The sequence below is a fragment of the Falco punctatus genome (genome assembly GCF_963210335.1).
Source record: "Falco punctatus genome assembly, chromosome: 7".
Classification (NCBI taxonomy): domain Eukaryota; kingdom Metazoa; phylum Chordata; class Aves; order Falconiformes; family Falconidae; genus Falco; species Falco punctatus.
In genome coordinates this window covers 38,981,129-39,005,779 of record NC_137587.1, presented here as the reverse complement: position 1 = coordinate 39,005,779, position 24,651 = coordinate 38,981,129, and the positions used below count along the sequence as shown (strand labels likewise).

At 50.9% G+C, this 24,651-nt stretch overlaps 1 protein-coding gene across 6 annotated transcripts in view; it reads right to left on the bottom strand.

Annotated features, from left to right (window-relative positions):
• The window catches only part of SAMD4A (sterile alpha motif domain containing 4A), a 109,587-nt gene that overhangs the window by 35,291 nt on the left and 49,645 nt on the right, over positions 1–24,651 (bottom strand). For all 6 annotated transcript variants that reach the window (XR_013929281.1, XM_080394402.1, XM_080394401.1 and 3 more), the window contains one exon: positions 8,394–8,912. Coding sequence is in view for 5 of the 6 variants with exons in the window: in XM_080394402.1 (XP_080250528.1) it covers positions 8,394–8,912 (519 nt within the window). In the remaining variant the exon portion in view is untranslated. The remainder of the gene's footprint in view (positions 1–8,393; positions 8,913–24,651) is intronic.

The following is a 24,651-nucleotide window of genomic DNA, read 5'->3' as shown; positions in this document are numbered from 1 at the left end:
GCTGAGCCCAGCCTCGAGGTCCCCTCTGCCTCTTGGTGACACCTCTGCCTCTGAGCATCATGGTTGACGAGGGGCCGAGCAGAGGCAGGACCACCAGATCCAGCCCGCTGCCCACGTGAAAACCCACTGGCTGCAGCATGTTTGTGGGAGACGCGTTCGCTTCCCTGCCTACTTGCTCTGCTTGGCGAGCAGGTATCCGTCACTCGCTCGACACCCTGCCTACAGCAGGATCGGCACACAGCCCAAAAGCACTGCCTACTGTAGGCTGCACATATGCCCCCCGTCATCACTTGCTCCCACATGAAAGCAGTGAGCATGGCAGGGAGGACCCCATCTCTGTGCTGATGCCTGGGATAACATCAGCCCTGCTCTGCTAACCTCAATCCCCTAGAGCCATCTGCATCCCCCCAGAGCCATCCACATGCCCCCCGAGCCATCCTCAACCCCCAGAGCCATCTGCATCACCCTAAAGCCACCTGCATCCCCCTACAGCCAACCACTGCTGGCAAGAAACTTCTTCTGCCCCACTGGCTGTGCCTCCCCTACGAGCAAGGCTACATGTGAACAGCAAGTCCCAGCTGAACAGGAACAGGAGAGCCACCCTCCCAGATGCTGGCCTGGGGACAAGGACCAACGATAGTCCCCTCTTTTTTTTCCTTCCAGTGCAGACCATGATAGCTGGGAAGACAACAGCTAAGCTGATTAGCTTCAATGTCAGTCTAAGTCCGCCACGGAGATGCACTGCAGGGGGGACCTCAGCACCACATGCCCTCTGTCAGCCACCCTCTTTTCTGGCCAAAGACACAGCGAGGAGAGACCCTCTGGGAGCAAAGAAGTGAAGGAAACATGCCAAAACAGGCTCCCACCACTGCTCAAGTACAAGAGTCCATCAGGATGCTTCAATACCTTGGGTTAGGAAACACTGAACACAGCAGCACGGATGATGAAAGGTGACAGACCAGAAGGTTGGGCCAAACCAACTTCCTGCCCAAAGTGTCTTCAAGCCTCTTCACCTTGAGAACTTGCGAGCAAGTGCACAGCAGAGATCACAGAATCACAGAATTGTTTAGGTTAGAAAAGACTGTTAACATCATCAAGTCCAACCACTAACCCAGCACTGCCAAACCCACCACTAAACCGTGTCCCTGAGTGCCACATCTACACAGCTTTTAAATACCTCCAGGGATGGTGATTCCACCACCTCCCTGGACAGCCTGTTCTGACACCTCACAAACTTTTTAGTGAAGAAATTTTCCCTAATATTAAAGCTAAACTTCCCCTGGCACAACTTGACGCCATTTCTTCTTGTCCTATCACTTGGACTGTATGATGGGGCTGCCCTGATCTCTTCCATTTAGACAACCCCGTTTTCCCAGACTGTACCTTGCTGCTGCACAACTGGATCCCCCAGACCCCGGGGCAGCAACCTCCCTCCCTGCACCCAACCAGCCAACAGTCACCTCGGGGGCTGCTCTGGTCCCAGGGCAGGGTGGCTCACCTGACCGCCCTGCTTGAAGACCAGGTCTGGGCAATGTGGGAGCTCAGCTGACCATGGCATGAGCGCTCATAGCTGGCCCATCAACTAAAAACAACCTGCCCAGCAGACCAGCTCATGGAGCATGGGCACAGCTTGCTCTGTTTTGACTCTGGACACCTCCCTGCTAACCAGAGGGTGAGCGACATGGCAACTGGAGTGCCCTCAACAGCAGGAAGGGATGCTGGCTGTGAAACACAGTTTTGCAGTGACCACTCAATGCAGCAGATTTTTGCCAGCATTGCTGACACCCCAAAAGGCCATCGCTCTTGTCCTCCATGAGTGCTACCATCTCCAAAGTTTGATGGCTTCCAGGCGGAGGGCAGGTGACTGTTCCATCTCCTTGCTTGCTGAGTGATGGTCTGCTGAGCAGCGGACAGTACCTCCCAGGGACCAAGTGCTTTGAATTTATAGAGGGGCCAGGAAATCTGTAGTTGGTGTTCAGAGCTGGAGTAGAAGATTATGGTTGGACTCGATGATCTTAAAGGTCTTTTCCAACCTAAATGATTCTATGATTCCATGTTGTCCTTACTCAGTCCTGTTTGCTGTTGTATTTGTGCTTATTCTGCATGGATTTGAGAAAACAACTCTGCTCACATTAGCTTTTTGTACAAAGACTCTGTTTTTAAGCTATGGACTTAGCAAGATATTGTAGTGATGGGACCCTGGCAAAGTGGGTGACTCCTAGAGATGCTCTCCAACAGCTATGTGCAACACTAGAGGGCATGAGCAAGACAACAAATGCCCCCATCTGCCACCGCTGAAAAGCTCAAGTGTAATAAAGTCCAATGAGCTTTTCTCAGTCCATCAGTAAAAGAGAAAAACCAGCAAGTATTAGAGGTGTCCCCGCCTGGTAGGATGAATGCCAGGGTGCCACGTCTCAGCTCGGAGCACAGCCAGCTGAGGAACAAGTTTCTGGAGGCAATCCCCAAGTACAAAGCTAATCCCCCCCTCAGCAAGAACAGTACATTTGTTTGCTTCGCTGTTGTAACCTTATTAAGACTTTGGCACTCTATTTTTGAGCAAGCAAAACGGCATGTTTTGCTAACGTATGGGAAGAAACGTGTTGCCCTGCATAAGTCAAACATCAGCTGAGGGCACACAACCCCCTTCAGGTGTCATTGCAAATCTACACAGAGGAGAGCATTGTACCTGCAAGCTGCCCATCAACCCAACACAAACCAGGGTGGTCCTGTGGGTTGGAACACGCAGCTATCCCGTTAGCAAGATCAGCTGGGATACTGGGTATGATGACAGGGTTGTCTCCAGTGGTAGGCAGTGAGCTGCTGCACACCAGTGTAGGTGAGGAGTCAGGAAACCCAAGCTCTGTTCATGTCAAGTTCTTTCTTGGTGTCATTTCTTCCACCCTCAATTCCCTGATGACCTGGGGAAGAGCTCCATCATCTGTGCTCTCATTAGGGAGACCACAACTGGGGCAAATGCAGGCAAAATCCAGCAAGCCACATCACGCACACACGTGCCGACATACAGTTTAGCAGCTGTAGATCTGCCTGCAGGGCAGCAGTTGAGATTGAGTCTCTTCTGAGAAAGAGCAACCCAACAGAAAGCCCTTCCCAGGATGGCGGGGTCTCCACAAGCCGGCACTGGGTCTGCCCCAGAGCCAGCAGCCCCTGGTGGGATCTTCACATAAGAGTCCATGGGGAGGTCCTTCCTTCTGCAGACTGCCCTGCTGCCACCAGTATCTCTACATTTCTGTGGTACTGGGAGTTCGATCATCAGTACAACTCGCTGGTGCCACCTGAACATCACTGTGAAACATTAAGCATTTCTCGAGAGCTGGGAGGTGCAGGGGGAGAGCCATGAATCTGGACTGGTGTGCATGGAAGGAAGTACACTGATTTATTCCTTTTCTTCAGCTCCAGGACAAGACAAGAGATTTTTCTTTTTCAGGACAAGGAGGTTATATAGGTGAGTACTTCTGCATTGCACTGCTCACTCTCCTCTCTCTCTCTCTCCTCACAGACAAACATCATCGGTTTTCTGGCAGAGACTCACATGGGAAGGGTGTAGCCAGCCTGAGCACCCGGCATCTTTCCCATTTGTGCAGAAGTGGAAGGGTGGCTGCAGACCGGCAAACAGCTTTGCTGATCCCAGGACCTCTCTGTTCAACTCACAGGGGAATCCAGGCAGCACAGCGACACTGACACACCAGAGCCTGCAGCACCCCTCCTGTACGAACACAGTCCCAGTGCCTGGGATTCCTGCTCCGCAGGATACTCCATAGCAAGGTCTCTGACTGCCACTATCCACCAACAACCAGTGATGCACACCATCAACTTGTCCCCTGGTGCCACCCACACCATACCTCCAGGCATTGGTGCCACTCCAAGCAACCCAGGGCGCACACACCAGGGACATACTGGGTGCTCACCCAAGGACAGGACTGCTGGGCACCGCTGGCCATGCACAGAGATACCACCACTACCAGTCCAGGGACCTCCTCCTCTTTTTGGAAAGACAGACAGGAGATAAGACCCCCAAGCACGCCGGGCTTCAGTAAGACCAAGCGCTGCCTACCTTCTCCGGGGCCACCCCTTACTGGGGAACCTGATGTCCCATTGCTTTATGGCAGCACTACAGCCCACACAGAGGCCGGGCAGAGCTGCTGTCCCCCCGGGAGGGTGACAACTGGAGGCACTCACCCTGCCTGAAGTGCTGCCTGTGCCTGGCACTGAGCTGCCTCTTCTCCTAGCCAGGTATGGCATAAGGATGTCCTCACTCCTCTGTGAGAAAGAGCCAACATCTGGCTCTTAATTTGGATTTTTGGGGCAGGTTACTGTTGCTCCTGAAAGACCTTCTGCTCCCGTGCAGAGACTTGCCCCTGGGAACCTGCTCTCCACAGGGAGCTGAAGTGCCCTGGCACTGCACCGGAGGCGAGAGCACAGGAAAACCTCACCATGCCTTGGTAAGAGAAGTAACACTGTTATCCCCAGGTTATACGCTGGGAGCAGAGGACCAAGACACTCATCCAGCAGATGCATGTTAGAGCCAGGAATCAAAACCTTACCTCTTCAGCTGTGTTTCAACAGGCTCGCTATTGCCAACTGGAGTTGCTACCACTCTCGCCCAACCTTGTGCTTTTCTATCCCTTTTTGTGCTCACAGACCTGATGGTCCAAATGAGACCAGCATACCCGCACTCCACCTTCTTAGCGCTGAACAAGTGCATTTAACAGCAGACCCTCCTTCTCCTTGGCACATACTCGCTTCCAAGAGGGTGGAAAACACAGGGTTAAGCTACGCCGTACTTCCATCTGACAACCAAAACCCCACATGCCATCAGACCCTACTCAGGTGGAACCAATTACAGGGGAAAGGAAGGAGCCAGAGCCCCCACGCAAGAAGCTGTTGGCCTGCAGCTTTGAAAGCTAGCTGCTTTTTTCTGTCCTTTCAGAGTTTCCAGGCCCTGTCTGCACTGCAAAGGCATTGTGCAACCCAGGCGTTTTGCAACCGCCGCCTGACTCGAGCCCGGGCTCGGGGCTTCACCCTGTCCCACGGCACCTGGAGCAGCTCTGGCCTCCTGCCCAGCTGCGCTCCGAGCCCGCGCCCAGGCTACCTTCCCTCCCGGCACGCTAAAGCCTGGTTTAAAGCTGCAGCTGAAGCTGTGCAGGGTGGGCCAAGAAAGCAGTTACAGTGATGCAGCGGATGGGAAGGAGGATGTGAACTTCTATCGCTTTGGGCGAGCCTGTACCCAGAGCCAAACCCATCGCTTAGCTGGTCCCGCTCCTGGATCACCATTACTGTGGGAAATCCAGAGTGACTCCTTCAGAGTACTCCTGACTTGCCCTGCAAAGGCTGGACGACTCCAACAACACCTCCTCAAGCCTTTGCTAACGCCAGCCAGCACTGTGAAGCGTGAGCTGGAGATGAACCAAGCCTGAACCAAGTCTCAAAGCCTGGGTCTAGGCTGAGTCAAAGACAAGGGCAGCGCAAAGCAAATTGTCACAGGAGCTTCAGCCACCCATTTTTAAACCCTATGCCGTAACAGCGTTGCATCTAATTATGCCACAATACCAGAAGAAAGTACCTCAGGCAAGATCACCATGCTGCTCCTCTGGGAAAGACTTTGCCCCATTTCGGCATCAGGAGCAGGCAGCACCTTTGCAGGGATGGGCTGTGGGAGGCTGTGCGCGGCAGGGTGTTGCTGGATTAAGCCCCTGCCCAGATAAACACCTCCAAGCAAGAGGGAGAATTTAAAAATACTAACATGGAAACCTAAACAAACAGTAACAGTTTGAAGGCTTTGCTTTGGAATAAAAGATTAATAGACCTATTGATTGACTCAAGGGGCTGGGACAAAGGCTGACAGCCGTGTTTGTTTTTTGGCATCTGTCTGTGGACTTACTGTGCTTGTGTCCGAGCAAATATTGCGTTAAGGAAGCTTATGAACTAACACATGAAGCATGGTCGGGTTATCTTCAGCTCAGCCCACAGGCTCTCTGAACATGCTGCCACCAAAATACACTAGCTGGAGTTACAACATCTTAACGTTTAGGATTAGACTGGGCTGAAGATGTGTTCAGATGCCTCTGCAAAACCACGCAGTCTCAGAAATACATGCTGACCACGCTATGATGCTCAGAGAAAAGGTTCCCTGAACACGGAGTCTTATAAACCTTGCAGCTCAGAGCAGGACGATGTGAGTGAGCTGCCCTGGCACCACGAAAAGCAGCTACTGCTGGGTGCTGGGAAGGACCGGAGCGGGCAAGGGCTGCCACGCCGGCACTGAGGGCAGGGGATGCTGTGACAAAGCAAGTGGCAGAGATGGAGGAGAGAAGTGGTCTGCCTGCGTCCTACAGTAAAGCGTAGGGCTGCTGCCAGACCCACAGCTGCTCCTGTCCCACCACTGTGCTGCTGCGCCCACCTAATCCTGGGAGAATTTAGGAAAAACCTCAGCAGTGCGGCAGCTTGGGTACTGATGAGTAATTTGGCTGTTGCCTGGGTTTTGGTGCCTTGTGCTCATACTTGCGAACCCTGTTGGGCAAGAGGCGGGTCACTACTTCTGCTAAGAGAGAAGTCTGAACACAAAAAGGCTCAAAAGAAACACAAAGCGGTTTTTGAAAAGCGTCCTTCAAGACCTAACACATCTTGCACAGTTCCAGCCACTGTCAATGATTAAACTGCTGCACCCATCAGAGCTCCCTGCTTCCAGATCTTGACGTGAGGAACCAGATCTCTTCTGAAGCCATCACTTCCCACTGCCTCCATGATGTGCAAAGCCTCCGAACAGCCAGGCATGCAAGGGAGAGCTGCCCCCACCCCCCAGAAACAACATCCCTGGAGAGGTTTAACAGACTGATTGCAAATACATTCATGGTTCTCACCCTGTCTCCTTGTTAAGCCTTTCCCATGCAGCTTGCTCACTCTGAAACAGCTCTCCTCCGCAGCGCAGCGACCCAGCTCCCAGAGAAGCTGAACATAACACAATCACATGGCAGCAGGAGCTGGGGCTTCACAGACAGGGGATGGGATGGGCATGACGTCCAGAGTCAGCGGAGAAGCTGAGACCCTTCTGCTAAACCCCTACGCAGCGCAGCAGGCAGCACTGCCTGCAAGGATGGACACCAGAGAGGCAGGGACCAGGGTGCTACAGCAATAAACCCAGAGATGCATTTCGTATCGTTGTTGATTTGAAACACCACCTAAAAAAAGCGCTTATTACAGGAGAGGGAAAAAACCCAGAAGCCTTAAGCGACCATTTTAAAGCTTTCAGCTATTTAATTGTGGCTTTCCACATGCTGATAGAGAAGCCAGCACCCTTGCCGCAAGAAGCCTCTCCTCCCCAAAGCACTCTCTGCATCTCTTATGTCTAGGGGAATGCCAAGTGTCTTGGAAAAAGACCTTCTGAATGCCTCAAAGGGAAGGAGGATGTCCAGCCTTGCAGGTGAGATGGTGGTGGTCACCAAAGGTGATAACCAGGCAGCTGTGACAGCCCTCCAGAGAGGGAGTGGGTGGGCAGAGGAGCTCCTGAACCCCACTGAGAAGATGGCTTTGTTCCTCCTCTCCTAAGGGTGGCTTGTAGGCATCAATGGCTGCTTTAAACACCAGCTATAGCTGGTCTTCGTGCAAAACCAAAGACAGATCTCCAGCCACGGTGCTCTGCAGCATCTCCCAATGTCCCGAGCCTTGGGCTGGGCTCTGCACTGTCCACCGCTCCCATCAAAGCCCGGTGGGGCCCCCAAGGGGAAAGAGCTACCCAACTCTCCTGGAAAACGTTAAGGACTGTATATATATATATATATATATATATATATATACACACTAACCCCCCAATGAGCACCAGCTTCACACTTCTGCGCACTGCAGATACAAGGGTGGTTTTCAGATACGCCCTGCAGATTGTGGATCCCAGCCCTGCTTCCAAAACCGGTGCCTGCGCTTTGGGGCCCCAATGCCATTACCTCCCAGTAAGTCTCCAGGTCACTTTTGGATTTGCCAAGTCCCCCAGCTCGCTTCTGGACATGAAGCATCAGCTCCCCGCTTGCTTTAGGAACTCTGAAACGTGAACTGCAAATCTACGTGGAGCTACATGAAATAAAAGGGGCTCTCTTCAATAATGCATGTTTTTTGATCTTACAGCTTGGATGTTTTTCCCTCCCCTCCAGCTGCCAGGTCTTTAAAATCCTACAGGACTAGAGGAACAAAAAAAAACAGTAAAAAAAGGCAGGCAGGAAATCAAAAAGTAGGTAGGGGAAAGGAAAATAAAAAGTTTTCTATGGCCCACATGAACCTAACCCCTCTGCTAACCACGGCAAAGCAGTATTTTCTAGTGGGATGGGGGGACCATGCTGTGAAGTGGCCGTGGGTGGCCGTTCCCAGAGCTTCCCATGGGTACTTACTGGTGCTTGTGCTAGTGCCGATGGTGTTGATGGTTGTGGGGACGGAGGAGGAGGAGTAGAGGGGCAGATGGCCGTTCTCGCACGCCAGGTTTTTGTCCTGCCAGCTGGAAGCGCTGACACTTATGCCCGAGTCTCGAGAGTTTTGCCATCCGTTGAGTTTGTCATCGGAGTTTTGTCTTTGGTGATAGTAGTGCGTCTGCCCGTAGTCCACCGAATCCGACCGACCTCTGTTCTGGCCGCCGAAGCCACCCGACGTGCGGTCCTCCAGGTGGTTGAGCCACATGGCCAGGGCGCTCCTGTCCTCTAAGGAGGTGGCAGGGTGTATCAAGGCATAGGACAGCAACTGCCTGCTCTCCTCGATGTGTTGGTTGTGTTCGATTGAGTGGGCCAGGATTTTAGGCAAGAGTTTCATGTATTCAACTTTTGCCTCAATGTTGCCAGGCTTCAGTAAAGGCAGGTGGGTTAACAATAGGGAAATCACCTTATCCTTGGATTCCTGTTGCCATTGGTTAATGATTCCTGTGAAAGAATAGAAGAAAAAAAAAGAAGAGAATTGAGAAATCGGTAAACAGAGCTAATAAAGAAATAAACAGACCCCAGCGGGGTAAATATAAGACATGCCAAATGGATGCTTGCATGCATGATGCCACTGCATGAGCATCTCCCAGGCAGGGGGACCACCACTCTCTGAAAACCAAGGTCATAGCACCGTGTGCTGAACTGGACACCAAGAGTTACCAGACGCTCCTGAAAATCACTAAAAAAAGCCAAATTACATCCACCTCTATCACCAGGTAGCTCCGCTACCGTTCTCCTAATATTAATCCAAGTCACGATTTGGCCCAGATTTTCTGTATCATTGCGGATTATACAAAATACTACCCAAAAGCACCTCATGGATAAACATAACCTTTCAAAAGCACTGGTTAGAAAATGGAAAGGGACGAAGTTCAAATAATCTAATACGGGTGAGAGCCACGGAGGGCCAAGGGAAGAAGCATCCCAGCAGGAGGGCAATAACCAAACCAGGGTGTTGGTCCATCTGCCAGCCTGGTGTGATAAGATTCCCCAAAGGTATTGAGGAAAGGGCTCAGCTGAAGCAGACACAGAGCTATTGTTCCTCTGATAGTTCACAGAAGATAGGAGAGGTTTTAGAAGACCAGAAATAAAGCAAACACAGGGTTTAGCTTTAAAAATATGCAAAAGGAAGAGGCAGGGAATTACAAACTGGCCACTTAACTCAAACTCCGGGAAAACTGATGGAACAAATAATGAAACAACCTATTTGTAAGCACTTAGAAGATAACAAGATGATAAGTGACTGTCCACACCGATTTGTCAAGAACAATTTAATTTCCTTCTGCGACAGAGTAACTGGCCTGTGAATAGCTGGAGAAGCAGTCAGTGCTGTGTATCTTGATATTCACTAGGTGCTACCCCACATGGCTTCCTCAGCAGCACACCAGAAAAACATGCTCAGGCAAAACTATCCTAATGTGGGCACACAGCTCATCAGAAAACCATACGGAGAGAGTCGTTACGGGTGATTTGCCATCAGACTGGGAGGATGTGCTGAGCAAGGAGACTTGTCCTGGCTGTGGCACTACCCAGTATGTCATCAGTGACATGGGTGATGTGATAAATGTATTCAGTGTGCAGCTACCAAGCTAGGAAAATGAAAACACTCCAGAATACTGGACTTGGGAGTAAAACAGTTGGAGACCTGGAGAAAAGTCAGAAAAAACCAACTGCATTAAGTAGGTGCAAACATCTACATGCAGGTGGGACAAATCGCTGTGCAGTACCAGGTGGGGAAGCGCCTGGCGTCAGGAAGCATCATGGGCCGAAAATCAGTCAAAATGCCACGTGGCACATAAAAACTGCACCAGCCCACCCGTCATCTGTCTGAGAGGCAGAGAACAGCGTGGACAAGCTGCCCTCCACACCTCCTGGGGACTGCAGTAATAGGTTTGAATTGCAGTGAAGGTGAGTCAGGTCGGTCATGAAGAAACTACCTCCTACAGTTATGGCAAGTGATGCACAGGGAGAGACTGCCTACAGACGCTGTGAAACCTCCATCACCAGAGGTTTTTCCGAACAGCTTATACAAACACCGGCCAAGGATAGCTCTGGATCTACCTAGACCACCCAACTTCCAGCCCCAGGTCAGTCTCTCCTCCAGAGTTTACCAAACACCTCTATGAAGCCTTCAAACTTCCAGCCCCTGCAGCAGGCTGTGCCTAAGGGTGCCACAACAGAATCATCTGGTGAACTAGGACTTTAATTTGCTTTAAACCCACTAAAGCCCAAAACTTCACCAAGTGAAATGCCCCGAGTTCTCACGTTATTAAGAAACCCCCAAAACTTTACGTTCTCTCTCCCTGTCTGCTATCTCCTATCCATACCGTAGAGGAAGCTGCTCTAAATCATTGATTATCCCTGTATCCTTCATGTGTTTTGGAGCTAGGGCAACCAAACCCGCACCAGTGAAATGAAGATCTGGATGTCCATCAGAAGACCTATGCTGTGATCCAGCAGCTAACCCAACCCTTCAACCGCCCTGTGACCCTGAAGAGGGCCATTGCAGTAAGGTCTTTTCCCAATTACGTCCAAACCCCCTGCACGACGGTTCCCCAACACAACTGCGGTGGTGGGCAGCCCTCGTCCCTCCAGCTTTGCCTTCCCAGTTTCAAGACGTGCAACCATTTTAATAGGAAGCCACTAGATGGCTTGCTGGAAACACCGATGGCTCTCGCTGGAACTTTCTGCAGCAGTATTTACTTCTTTGCAGACCCACCCCTCCTCCAGAGCTGCTTCCCGATCCCACGACAGCGTGCCTGAGCCACCTCGTGCTGCTGTGCCGAGAGGTGCAAGGGACACGGCACGGCACAGCTTTGGTGGGGAAGGAACTGCTTCATTTGCAGCAGAAGCGAGTTTCGGTATGCTGGGTGTGCTCCTGTGCCTGCAGAGATGCTGTGAGGTTGTTTTGGTGTTAAAAAATGGGATATGGAAAAGCAATGCTCAGCCCCAGGGATGCTGTAAAAAATACATGAGCGTGGCAGAACTTAAGGTCCACCAGAGCATCTCCGTGTTTTCCATATGCAGATATAACTGCTACAGGCAAAGCCTCTTGTCATGCTTAATCTGATTTCTCTGTCCCCTCTCTCTCTCTCCCCACCCTGGCCAGCTGCCCAGTGGGTTGAAAACCCATCTTATTTTCTCCCCTCCTACTGCACAGGGGTGTCACCCGTTCCCTTATCACCCCCCTGTTTTATCATTGCCCTTGGGACGATTCGGCAGCGCTTTCAGGCTGGCACAGCCGAAGCTCAGCCTGGCACCGTCTGTGGGAAGAGGCTGTGGGATTTTGCAGCAACTCAGATCAACTGAGAAATCAAAAGATCATTAAAAAAAGGCATGCCATGCACTGCTAAAAGAAGCCGGTGCCACTTGTACATGGGAACTGCGTAGCAAAACACATGCAGAACAAGCAGAGCCCGGGTGCAAACTGGGTCCGAGGGAGGAGGAGGATGCAGGGAGAAAGGTGGCCATGCCCAGACTCCTCTTCCTCACTCGGGGGAGAGCTAAGCGTGAAGGTCACCACTGTAGAAACGCAGGACAGTGCCAGAGCTGCTTCTTGGGGAACTTGCCTCAGGCCTCCAAGAGATACAGGGGTTTGAAATCACAGCCCCAAAAGATGGAGTGCTGATCCAAGAGCCTGCAGCTGGCAAGGAGCTGTGCGACCCCCCTGCCCCAGTGCGGGCAGGAGCCGCTCTCCTTCTCAGCCAGCAGCAGCATGTGCACAATTAAACAAAAACGGAAAATAATTAGATCCGAAAGAGGTTTGGCTCTGTCTGAGATGGGGTGGTAGGTCAGGCTTAATCCTGTCTGCCAGAAAACAGAGGGATCTGGAGAGGGTGGCCTGGGAGGAGGAAAGCTGGAGCTGCTTCTGGGCAGGGGGAGAGGGGCCAGTGACCCCCCTGAAGCCCCTCTCCCCAGTCTCCCCGAACACAGGATCCCCTGCTTCAGCTCCCTACCTGCTGCCACACACTCCCGGACATCAGGGACGTCTCACCCTCTATCGCCAGAACAAGCCCCCCTGGGTCAGCCATGGTTAAGATGTGTCCCGGTTTTGGGCTGCCATGTCCCAGGGTCCTGGCACACTACTTGCAGTGGTGTACGGGGTCACAGGCACTAATCACATTACCGCCTCATTAGTTCCCCCGGGTGCTGCTTCAAGGATGCCTGACGCTTTCCGTCACAAGGCTTTCGCTGCTTTAAGGGATGGCAAGACTATTGTTATTTGCAGCAGGCAAATCTAAGCATAGAGAAAGCCCCAAAGTGAGAAACTCCACCTTGCTGCTTTGAAACTCCCCAAAATCCCTGTCCTGCCTCTTGCTGTCATTGCATGAACTCCTTTTGCAGATGAGCTAAAATAACAACTGACCATGAGCACCTTAAGGACCCTGTGACCCCTGTACGGGGAAGAGATGGGAGCTGCTGGTGCCCCCAGAGCAGAAAATCCCCATTTTTATTACAGATCCTTTTTTCTTGGGCGAGAGGCTGAATGAAGACAGGATGTGAAACTACCTTCCAACATAGGATTATTTAACCAATATGATTTTGGTGCTCTAGAGCACAGCTGATGCATGTGCAGAGTGCCTGTGTATAAATAAAGCACCAAATATAGCCAGGTCCTGCTCCCAAGGCTGAAACCTGCACTATGAATAGGTCCAACACTACCCCCAAAACTGGGGCTTTCTGGCTTGAGAAAGAAGCCAGAAAGAAATTAAATTTGTCAATTTAATATGTGCTCATCAGATCCCTCTGTCACAAATCTGCTTGATCCGTTCAGGATCCCTGCAAACTGTTGACTGCCTTCATGTCCAGGGGCGACAGATCTACCTCTGATGCTGCACTGTGGGAAGGACCTTTTTGCCTTCACTTGAACGTGCCTCACGATAGATACCTGGGTTATTTCAACCACCAGTGAGGCACGTGGAGCTCCCGAAGCTGTTACTGATGGACCAAGAACAGTCGTGGTTTTCCAGCCAGCCTGGATGGACAAAGGGAGGGATACACAGAGTCTCTGTGGATGTCCGTAAAAATGCATGCAGCACACTAGTGCCTGCACTTAGAAACCCTGAAGTACCTATCTGCCTAGTTTTTTCTTCTATTTTTGATTTTTGCAAACAGACCTCTGCCCCCCACCTCAAAAACACTGACCCTGCCTAGAGGGATGGCCAAGAGCTGTCAGCATAGGCACAGGGACACGTGTGTCTCACCAGGTAAGCAGGTCTCCAAGGAACAACGACGATGTGGGATACCTCTCAAGGGCTTAAAAAGACCCCAAAAACCAACAACCCCAAGAAAGATAAACCTTTTCATTTTGAAAGCAGAAACTGGGTTATCCTCCTGTTGTCACATCTGACTTACCACATTTCACAAGTCAAGCAGACAAATATGCTCACTGGGATTTTGACGAAGCAGGCAAGATGAATGATGTGTAATTTATAAGATAGACAACAGCTTATCACTGGTAACAAGGACAACAATTAAAGACTGGAAGTGTTTTAAAAACTGCCCAAGGATCTTCTGAGTGACAAAGAGTACGTTCAAATAGCAGGCTTGGTATCATTGCTGCACAATGGTAGGTCAGTGCATTTAAGGGCTCCTGTTGCCAGTAAATTGCTCTTAAATTAATCCCTTGTTTTCAGTTTAATACAATTATCCATTCAGAAGTTACCAAATGCCCATTCAGATAATTTGTCCAAGCAAGAAAGGACTAAGAGTTAGATGTGCACATCTGAAGGACCCACCAAACAGAGCATCTTCACAGCAGGGCTGAATGGGGCGGCACTCTCGGATGTACTCGAGGAGGAAAACCAGGAGCTTGTACCAAAAATTTAGGCTGGGATCCCTGATCTTGCCAAGTGCCATGCAATGTATGAGGGGCTGGAGGGAGGAGGAACTGGGTGCTCCTGGACGGCAACCAAGCCCTCCTAGGGATGGACGACACTGAGGTTTTCATTTCTTGGATGACCAATAGCAAAACAAATGCAATCCGTGCTTAGGCAGCTTGTGACTGCTTCAAGCGAGCCTGGAATCGGTGGCCCCAGTGCAGGTGATGGCTATTTCTGGGCTTGCAGCAAGGTTTTGCAGGAGCCCTTCCTCAGCAGCTCACAGAAGAGGCTCCCGTTGTTCGCTGTTTGCTGGATGACCAATGTGGCATCGGCTCCACGCGATGGGCAGAGCTATGTGGAGGCACTCACTTTTTTGGCAGAGGCAGAAGAATCAGCACCCGGACTCCTCCTGCTGTGTAAAGACCCATTAGCACATCACTGCCCACCAACTCCTCCATGCAGGCATGCAAGATGCTGTGCTTCCACCAAAATCACCAAAATCTGTGGTGACCAAGGTCATCACGACTCGGCCCCGATATCTAACACCTACTACAGCCACATGGGTGTCTTCACCAGGGCAAAAGGGGTCAAGAAACCTGACTCTGCACATGACTGCAGCCCAACAAGCTCTGTTTGGCCAAAATGTCATCTCCCAGTGAACGGCCATCAAGAGACAAACGTCAGCCCTACGTCTACTGGTTATTTGTTCCAATGTCTCCCAAGCACTTCAGTTTGCCTTCATTTCCAGTTGGAATGATCTGGTTTAAGCTTGAATTTATCTGGCTTCAGCTTCCAGAAAAATTCCAGTCTGCATCAAAGAGCTCCTTGATGTCCTGTGTTTTCTCAAGTGAAGGTGCTCAGGACTCAGCGCTTAAGTCACCTTCCACTCTTGTTTCTGGTAAGCTCAGCAGAAGCTACGTGTCCTGTTTCAAACAGGTCGTGGCTCTATGCACATTAGTCTGCAGCCCATGGCAACATTTCTGCTGGCTCTATGACTTCCAGCATCCACGTGAATCAGGTCTTACTTGGCTTGGTGAAAAGCATGAGTAGGGTGGAGAGACCATACCCCATCCCACAAAGGGTTGCTTGCAGTGAAGTTAAAGCAGAAGAGCAAAGAATGAAGACATTCCAACCACCAGTCTGAATTTGCACCACGCAAAAAAAATGCAGGTCACTGCCGGTTCCAGTCTTCCCGCAACTGGATGTACTGGTCTGTGAAATGGCCCAACACCCCACCACCCATCACACAAATCTGCTCTCCAGTGCTGCTGTGGATGTGAACCTCTGCCCTGGCGCCCGCTGCAGCACTTGGCTGAAGGTGAACTACAGTGTGTTTCCAGACAAAGGGGATCATATCATACAATCACAGAATGGTTTGGGTGGGAAGGGATCTCAAAGACATCCAGTTCCAGCCCCCTGCCACGGGCAGGGACACCTCCCACCAGCCCAGGTTGCTCCCAGCCCCATCCAGCCTGGCCCTGAGCACTCCCAGGGATGGGGCATCCACAGCTGCTCTGGGCAGCCTGTGCCAGCGCCTCGCCGCCCTCACAGTAAAGAATTTCTTCCTACTGTCTAACCTAAATCTGCCCTTTTTCAATGTAAAGCCATTCCCCCTTGTCCTGCCACTCTATGCCCCTGTAAAAAGCCCCTCCCCAGCTTCCCTGTCGGCCCCTTTGGGTACTGGCAGGTGCTGTCAGGTCTCCCCGCAGCCTTCTCTTCTCCAGGCTGAACAGCCCCAACTCCCTCAGCCTGTCTCCACAGCAGAGGGGCTCCAGCCCTCTGAGCATCTCCGTGGCCTCCTCTGGACTCGCTCCAGCAGGTCTGTGTCCCCCTGATGCCGGGGGCCCCAGACTGGACACAGAGCTGCAGGAGGGGTCTCACCAGAGCGGAGCAGAGGGGCAGAATCCCCTCCCTCGACCCGCTGGCCACGCCGCTGGTGATGCAGCGCAGGGTACGGTTGGCTTTCCGGGCTGGGCCATGCTGAGCTCCTCGTCCACCAACACCCCCGAGCCTTCCTCAGGGCTGCTCTCGATCCGTTCTCTGCCCAGCCTGTATCTGTGCTTGGGATTGCCCCCACCCACGTGTGGGACCTTCAGTCATCCAAATCATAGAATTATTTAGGTTAGGAAAGACTTTTAAGATCATCAAGTCCAACTGTAAATGGAACAAACCTGAGAGGTAAAGCAACTAAAATGTTTTTGCCTTGCACTGGAAATGGGTCTCTGGGTACGTGGTGTTGAGCGTCTAAAAAAGCAAATGGGTGACCTGTGGGTTTGGCTGGAGAGGAATCTTAATGGAGAAGTTTTCCACCAACACCCCCGAGCCTTCCTCAGGGCTGCTCTCAATTAAATCAAGGGATTTAAATTATTATTTGCAGTAATTAGCACCTGCATGCTGACCCATTCACAGTACTTTGGGTGGATTTACATAATTTTCTTCCTAAACCAGCCTCACTCAAAAGGCCAACATTAAAGAAAACAAAGTGAGATCCCTGTTGGAAACCCTCCCTGTGCCCCCTCCAGAGCACATAAATACCCTCGCCGTTAAACCTGGCAGCCTTCTCCCTCCCCAAGAGGCCAAATAATAAGAATTTCAGCATGTGCCTTTTGTTATTGCAACTGACACTAATAAAAAGAAAAATATCTTGACAATAAAGGCTATTGCAGACTTGCCAATTGCACAAGACAGAGATGCAAGCTGACATCAAAGTGCTGGTGAACCTGAATGCTGCTCATCTCACCAAAAGCAATCCAAAACCGCAGCTAACACAGGCAGGAAGACACCAGTGATGTTTCTAAGCACATCTATGGCTAGGAGGCTGCAGCGTGATGTGTAAACGCTGCCAACCTCCCCCTGCTACGTTCAAACAGGTCTGAATTTATGCCTGCGCTAGAGCTGACCTCAGCATGGAGCGGAAGGACCTAATCCTATATGTCTGAAGGCAACGGGAGCCGTGCCAAACAGCATCGTGCCTGCTGGATCCGGCACCCGCGGCTTCCTGGCACCTCCTGTGTCTCTGCGCTGCAGCGGCTGGGAGAGGCCAGCTCTGCATCCCGGGGACTGCTTCTGCCTAGGTCCCCAAAACCACTCGTCCTGGTGGATAACGTGGGATTTGAGAGAGGAAAAGCCAAGAAAACCTCACAGTTGGCTTTTTGCTTTTGCTCCCTCCCATGTGGGTCTAACAGCCCAACTTGGGAGAAATTTAGGGAATAGCGGCGAAGCTCTTTCCCTGTAACAAGCCTTGGTAAGGAGCTGGGAACAGCCAGAAAGTCTGCAAACAAGCCCCAGACAGCAGAAGGGCTTGGGGGCTGTTATTGTGGCAATCAGGGCTCTGCACTTCCCCTCCTGAAGCACCCACCCCAACAGCTATCAACCTCTAGGTCCAAGGTGGCTCCACAGCTTCATGCTACCCCAGCATCTTCAGTCTCTAATGAGATTATCAAAAGGCAATCACTGAATTCCCCCTTTCCCTAGCTGGTCAGCTTCTGTGCAGATTTAAGTGCAGATGACCTCTCTGAAGGACAGAAGGACCTTCTGTCCATCAGCATCCATGAGGAAAGGACAGATAGATGGCAATATACACCTCGTATCACACAAGGCATGAGCATCATCTCCCTTCTCCAGTGCCCACAACCCACCTTGCACCCTGGCTGACGGTGCCAAGGAGCACCAGCATCGACGGAAAATTTGCCAGTGAGGCACTGCAACCTATCGGTTCACATGGTGCTGGCTCTCCTCCGTGTTTCCAGCAGCTACATCACATTCTAAGAGGCTAAAAATACACTAAGTACTTTCCTAATGTTTCTTTTCCACCCGAGCGGTTGCTGCAGAGAAGCTCTGAGCAGGAGAGGTGAACAGACCAGTGTGGATGCAGGGAAGAGATGCCATAAAAATAGAGCAATAGGCACAGCATGTCCTGCAAAAGGAGGTGGCTGGAGAAGTCCTCACTACAGGCAATATCAGTTCTGTAGAAAGAGAAAGGCAAGAGCCACACAGCCATGAAAAGCAAAGTGTTCCCAACTGTACTGCAGGATTCAGTGCCGACCGGAGCACAGAGGACTTCACCAAGGAGCAACTTCTCTAACGACTGAGATGAAGAAGCTCCATGGAAATTAACTATGCAGTATCTCTTTGACTTCTTAAATGGAATGGTGCAGATTTAACTACTGAAAACAATTCTGTCCAAAAGACACAACCTCCTTGCAACTGCCCCCAGCATCTCCCTGCGCGCAACAGGCAAGCCCTTCAACACCCACTGTCGAGGCAGCAGGGATGGGTTTGCCAGTGCAGCTGGGTGGCAAGAGGCACGCTGGCCATCGGTGGCCTTATTTTCTGTGCTTCACAGAAGGGGCGTCCCTGCTGGGCAGTGCTCTGAAACAAAAGGTGTCTTGATGGAGAGGTGAGGTGACTGTGGATGAGCACCGGGGAGCTGGCTGCTGCACGCTGAATGTCCTTCACGTCTCAAGAACGGCCAATTTCTTGCAACTTTTCTTGGGAAGCCAGGCTAAGGAGCAGGTGACCGTATGACACGCAGCTTCTGGGGAGAAAATACCCAGAAACCCTGTGGGGGATAAGACATGAGCCCTACCCACCTCGTTGCCCTTTTAAAGGCAGTTCTCTTTGGGCAGCAAGTTCAGCTGTTTATTACCAGCAGCTCTCCTCTCCATCAAGCTCTCCAAAGCAAAGGCAGCCCCGTCAAGCGTTTGGTTTGTAGTATTGTCTCTTCTTTGTGTGGAAGACATGACTGGAAAGGAGTATCTCAAGCTGAGGCTGCAATTCTTGATCTCACAGCAGGGACAGCGTTAGCAGGAGTCGGGAATTTTGGCACTGAAGCCAGCCTCAAAGACAACCCACGACCAGATCCCCCCAAACAGGCTGATGAAACCCCACCGGCAGACAGAGCAGCAGGACAGGGAGCTCAGTGCTCTCCATCTGGGTTGTAAACTCCAAAGGGAGCAAAATGCCCCTTATTTTGGTCAGAAGCAGAGCCCACTGGGACATCCCTCAACAAAACATCCCTTATTTCACACTGAGACCCACAAGGACAGAAGAGCCCAGCTCTCCTGCGCTGCAGAGCAAGTAGAAAGAAAAAAGATTTTCACATTTTTGACACTATTTCCCCCCCCTACCTCGTGAGCTTGCCACTTGCCACAGCTCCAGTTATTAGGAGGCTGTTTGTACAAACCCAGAAGCAATATATTTTTAGCACTGGAGAATCGCATGGCACGATCATTAAGTGTGCTTCTGCAGACAGCAACAAGAGCAGGGATTTTTCCTTCTCTAAATTGGCTGCAGCTACTATGGTTTTCAGCCCAAAGCAGACTTTCAGGAAATTCAGAAGGAGCGGGAGTCTTTTTCCATGACATATTTAATACCAAGCTGAAGTACACTCGATTTTCATGCGGTGCATCTGATGGGAGGTTTTATGGATTTGTTTTCTAGGCTGTATCTGTCGCCCGCTTTTGCTACACAGCTTAATACCACGTATTACCACAACACTCCATAGCAACATGACTTTTAATTTAGTGCAGAGCTTTGCAACGTTGAGAGCATTTCACTGACTCAGAGCAAAGAATGACACACTGGGAAACCTTATCAAAAGCCCCATAGGTGCCAAGGGAACCTACACCGCATAGATGATGGGATTTGAGCTCCTCAATGCAATGTGGCTGGCGCTGGCATGGAGAGCGCCTTGGGAAAGATGAATTTGCTTCACTGATTTCGCAAGCTGCAGTCCAGCCTCCTCCAAAGAGCAGGAGGAGGACACAGGCTTGGTAGACAAACCAACCAACCTCCTACAAAAGCTGTCCTGAAGGGTGAAGCCAGCCTGACACGCGACAAGAACTCACAGCACCAGTTTCTCTTTACTCCATGGAACATACAAGCTCCTGGGCATCAAGGGCATCATGCTCCAAAGCCTCAGATGGGGAGGATGGTCTTTTGAAAGCACAGGGAAATAGTGCCTGGGCCCCACCTGCCAAGGGAGAGCATGCAAAACTGCAAAAGCACCATCAACGGTGTGGACACCAGCAGGTGAGGTGTTTCTTCACCTCTACCCAGTGGTGGAGCAGCAGAAAGCAGGAGCACCCATCCATATGGGGTGGGGGATACATTCTGTAGCAACAGGAATGACAACAAAATGCTGTCCCTCTTGGAGCGGAGGGGAATCCATCAGCCCTTGTGCATGCAACCAGGAGACAGAAGTATCAGAGCAGCCATGCCAAGTCTGATATCAAAGATATCCCGACGAGATCCTGGGTCAAGTGGCTCTTGCTGGCTGCCGTGCAAAGTTAGCTGAGCTCAGCCGGCCCGCAGAGGCAGCTTGGCCCGCAGCAACGGGATGGGTCAGCAGGGATTAAAAGGATAATTAAACAGGGGGCTGCAGATTGCTTCCAGAAGTCCCATCGCTTCTTGGAGCTCGTGAGCTCAGCCACGGCAAAACGCTGCTGATTTTGCTGCTTCTGAGACACAGGGGTACAGGTGGGAAATGAGTTCACCGCCTGCTTTCACTTATACTGGGGTTACATTGCTCATATGCCTCCACACGCCCTCAAACCCAGATTTTCAGTGGAATTTCCTATGATGCAGGAAGCCAAAGAAATAAAACATGCGATTTCTGTATCTCTTCTTTGAGCCTAATCCATAAAAATGCTCAAATCTTCCTGGCTTTCAGCGAGGAGACTACAGGCACAACCACAGGCACGGAGGAAATACTCCTCTGACTTCTTAATTTCAATTGCAAAAAGCCTTTTAGCAAAAGTGCAATTGAAATGCAGATAAGTTTCTTCAAAGGCTAAAAAAAAAATCAAAATAAAAAATTATCTGAATGTCTTAACTGTGTTGCCTAACATGGATAAAGGATTTAGAAGGGGGAAAAATAATACTAAAAATAAGTTATGAAGGGTATGTAAGGTATTGATACACAGCACATGGTTTAAACTGTTAATCATTGAACAGATTCCAGTATAAAAATAAAGAGACTGAAGCTGCACATAATGGAGGAGTTGCTCTATTTATAAACTTCTCTGTGCAAAGGGCAGGCGAGGGCTGGGACGAGCAAGCAACGGAGGCGGAGGGACGCTGCTACACAGCCTGTATTTTGAGGGGAAATAAAATAATAATAATAATAAAAATAAAAAAAAATCTGTTTAAGTGTTGTCAACAAAATCAAACCAAGTTGTCCAAGAGCCTGTGTGCCCCAACCATGTGAGCAACATTTACAGCTCCTGCATGTGACAGCTCTCCCAATTTAGCCAGTAACTGACTCCCTCTGACCTGTAATAACACCGCTCCCAAATTAGAGCCCTCAATTTGACTTGGCTTCAGTCCTTCCCTCCCAGCGACATAAAGCATCCTTTTCCCCCTCCTCCCTGAACATTCATAATCCCATCCTTTCGCACTGCCAACTCAAACTCACATTTAGCCTATTTCTGTTTTTTTGGGGGGTGGGGGTTGTGGAGGGACAAGGGAGTGCAAGCAGCGAGGGGTAGGGAAAAAGCCCGGTGGAAAAACACCAAGAGACAAAAACAACAACAAAATCAGACAAAAATTCCAAGTTGGTGACATTCAGCTGGAAAAGCTCAATGACTCACATGCGAATAAAATCTGCCTAAATTCACTGCTGCATGACGCAGGCCACTGGCTTCAACATAAAAAGGCCAGGATGAAATCATCCACAATTAAATCGGAGCTTGGAAGGCTGCAAAAGCAGCCGCATCAGCGCAGTTCCCTCGGCTTAATAGGAAACACAAAGGAAGGAAGTTCAGCGGAGTGAGAACATCCCCCTTTTCCCCTCCTTTCCACCGACACCTCGCACCATCAGTCATCCCCAACCATCGGCGCGGCTCCTCCAGCATCACACGTCGGCGCTCAGCTCCGGCAAGCTGCTCGCTAGCAGGCGGCTGCCAGCTTTTAATGGGCTTTCCTGGAATACTAGCTCAAAAGTAAAATAAAAATAAATGTGGCTACGTAGGAAGGCAAACCCCCACCAGTCAGCGACTTCTTCCAGAGATTTCTGCCCTGTCCTTTGCAGAATGGTATGATATATTGTAGAATTAACATTTACAAACCCTGGATCAAATCCACTCCCTCTCCAAATCCTCCAGATACGCGAGGAGGGGAAGAGGAATTTAAATCTTCGTTCTTAGTTTTTTTCTTGCATTGCAACTGTGCTTTTAAATCTTACGATTCTTCACGTACCGGCTGAAGCCACACTATCGAAATGCACCCGCAGTGAGCCGCGGCGTAGGGTCGAGGCAGGGAACGGGGTGCAAGGGGTTCCCCTCACACCAGCACGTGAACTGGGCTCCATGTCCCTGCCCCTCCAACACAACCCTTCGTGGGGCTGTGCCATGAACCAGGTCATCGGGCTCCTCCAGGCTAAAAATAACGCCAGGAGCAGGGGGAATAAACTAAAAAAGGTCATTTTAACCTAGATTGGGCTGCTGATGGGATTCCCAGCATGGCTCTACAAAAGGCTTTTGGTGCTCCAGCTGAGAAGGGAAAACAATCCTGTAAATGAGCATCGGCCCCTCTGCACCCTGAAATGCCACTCCAGGGAACAGCTGGTGAGCATCCATCCATCCGGGATGCAGGAGGACAGCGCCCCAAGCATCCAAAGCGGCCGCAGCCAGTGGCTCATCGCACCACATTTCAACTGGGATAACCCAAGGAGTCCACAGAAATTAGGTAACGGGTTGCACATGCACTGAGAAACCAGGTGCTTGAACCTTTACGGGTTTTCCCCGCGCCGGAGCCAGCGTGCCTGTCCCTGGGATTAGCCACAGTGCTGTGCTGCCAAAAGATCCCAGTCTGAGCCAAAGGCTCCCCGGCACTCGCTCGCTCAGGCTTGCAGTGCTGCAGAAGCAGGGTGTTAACAGGTCCATAAAAGGTCACGGGGAGACACGAGCATCCTGCCGGCGAGCCTGCATTTGCTCCGGAAGAATCTGCACCTCTCCAGAAAAAAAAGAAAAAAACCCAACACCCCAAAAATATATAGAGAGGTCTGCAAGTGGGGAACGGTTGAAACCGCCTGCAGGAGGACATCCGACAGAGCCCAGGGCCATCTGGTCACCCACCCTGTGCAGTGACACTGCCTTCCCTTCACCACCAGATGCTAATTCCTTTCATCCTGCCTGGCCCTCCACTGGTGTAATTTTAGGTCTGTGAATAGGACCATCTGCCTTTGAGATGCTCGTTTATTTTTGGCTAAGCCCTGCCTTTCACCACTCCCTTCTTAAAGGAAGCCCAAATTGGGCGCTGCTGGAAACGGTGTTTCTTGTCTGCTCCTCTAATCACCGAGCATTAACGAGCTATCTACAGCATGCTCTGTAATGCTGCCACTCATAAAATTGGGGGGTGTCATTATCTTCAAAGCGTTTTGCAAACACTTTTTCGTTCCTCCCTGCCCTACCACCACAAAGTAGTAATTATTCACTTCTCTCTGAATATGGTGGGCTTGGTCCAGCATCCTGGAGCTCGGCCAAGATGCGCTCAGCAAAATTTAACATGGTCAAAGTAAAGATAAAACAAACTGGTTCCTATGTTTGGATACTAGGGACTGCCACCGTTGCTTCCTGTCCCACAGCAGACATGGAAATGTTAAAAATAAAAGTAAACGCTGGAACCACACTGGCCAATAATGTCATTTCCATGCATTAAGAGGAAATGCAATGCCTGGAGAAAAAGGAGTTTTAAGGAAAGTTTTGCTTTTATACACATCTAAGCACTATGAAGGAAAGTCACCACCATGAGCTGCTGCTGCATTTAGCAAAATGCTGCACAAAAATGCTGCAAAAGCCCCTGATGGCTGAGCTGCCCCGAGTCCTGCCGGGCAGCACCAAGCCCCTGTGGGAAGAGGAGACCAGGAGCTGGAGGGAGAACGTTGTGTGCAATATCGTGCCCATGGCTGCTGGCACGGCTGTTTTTCAAAACTCCACATCTGGAACCTGAACGTGTTGCCTGCACCCCTCAACAACGCTTTTATCCCCAAGCAGAAAGGAGCTGGGAGGGAAGAGCATCCTTGGTGGCCCCAGGTTGGCTTCTTCAGGTGGCTCTGAGTGTGCAACAACACGCTCCTGGTTGGGGTGACTGTACAGAACCCCCCAGCCACATGCACATGGACAAGTCCCGAGACCACACCAAGGCCATGAGAGACCACCACCATGCTGGGAGCTCAGCACCCCTCTTGGGATGAACGTTGGATCCTCCTCCAACGTGAGAGGCCAGGACCACTCAGGAAGACCGGCCGAGGCAGTGCAGGCTAACAGGCTAAATCTGTGCATCTGCCAGCCATGAAATAATTATTTTTCCCTTCTTTGTTAAGATTTCCACAAGCGCCTGGGGCAGATGGGAAGAGT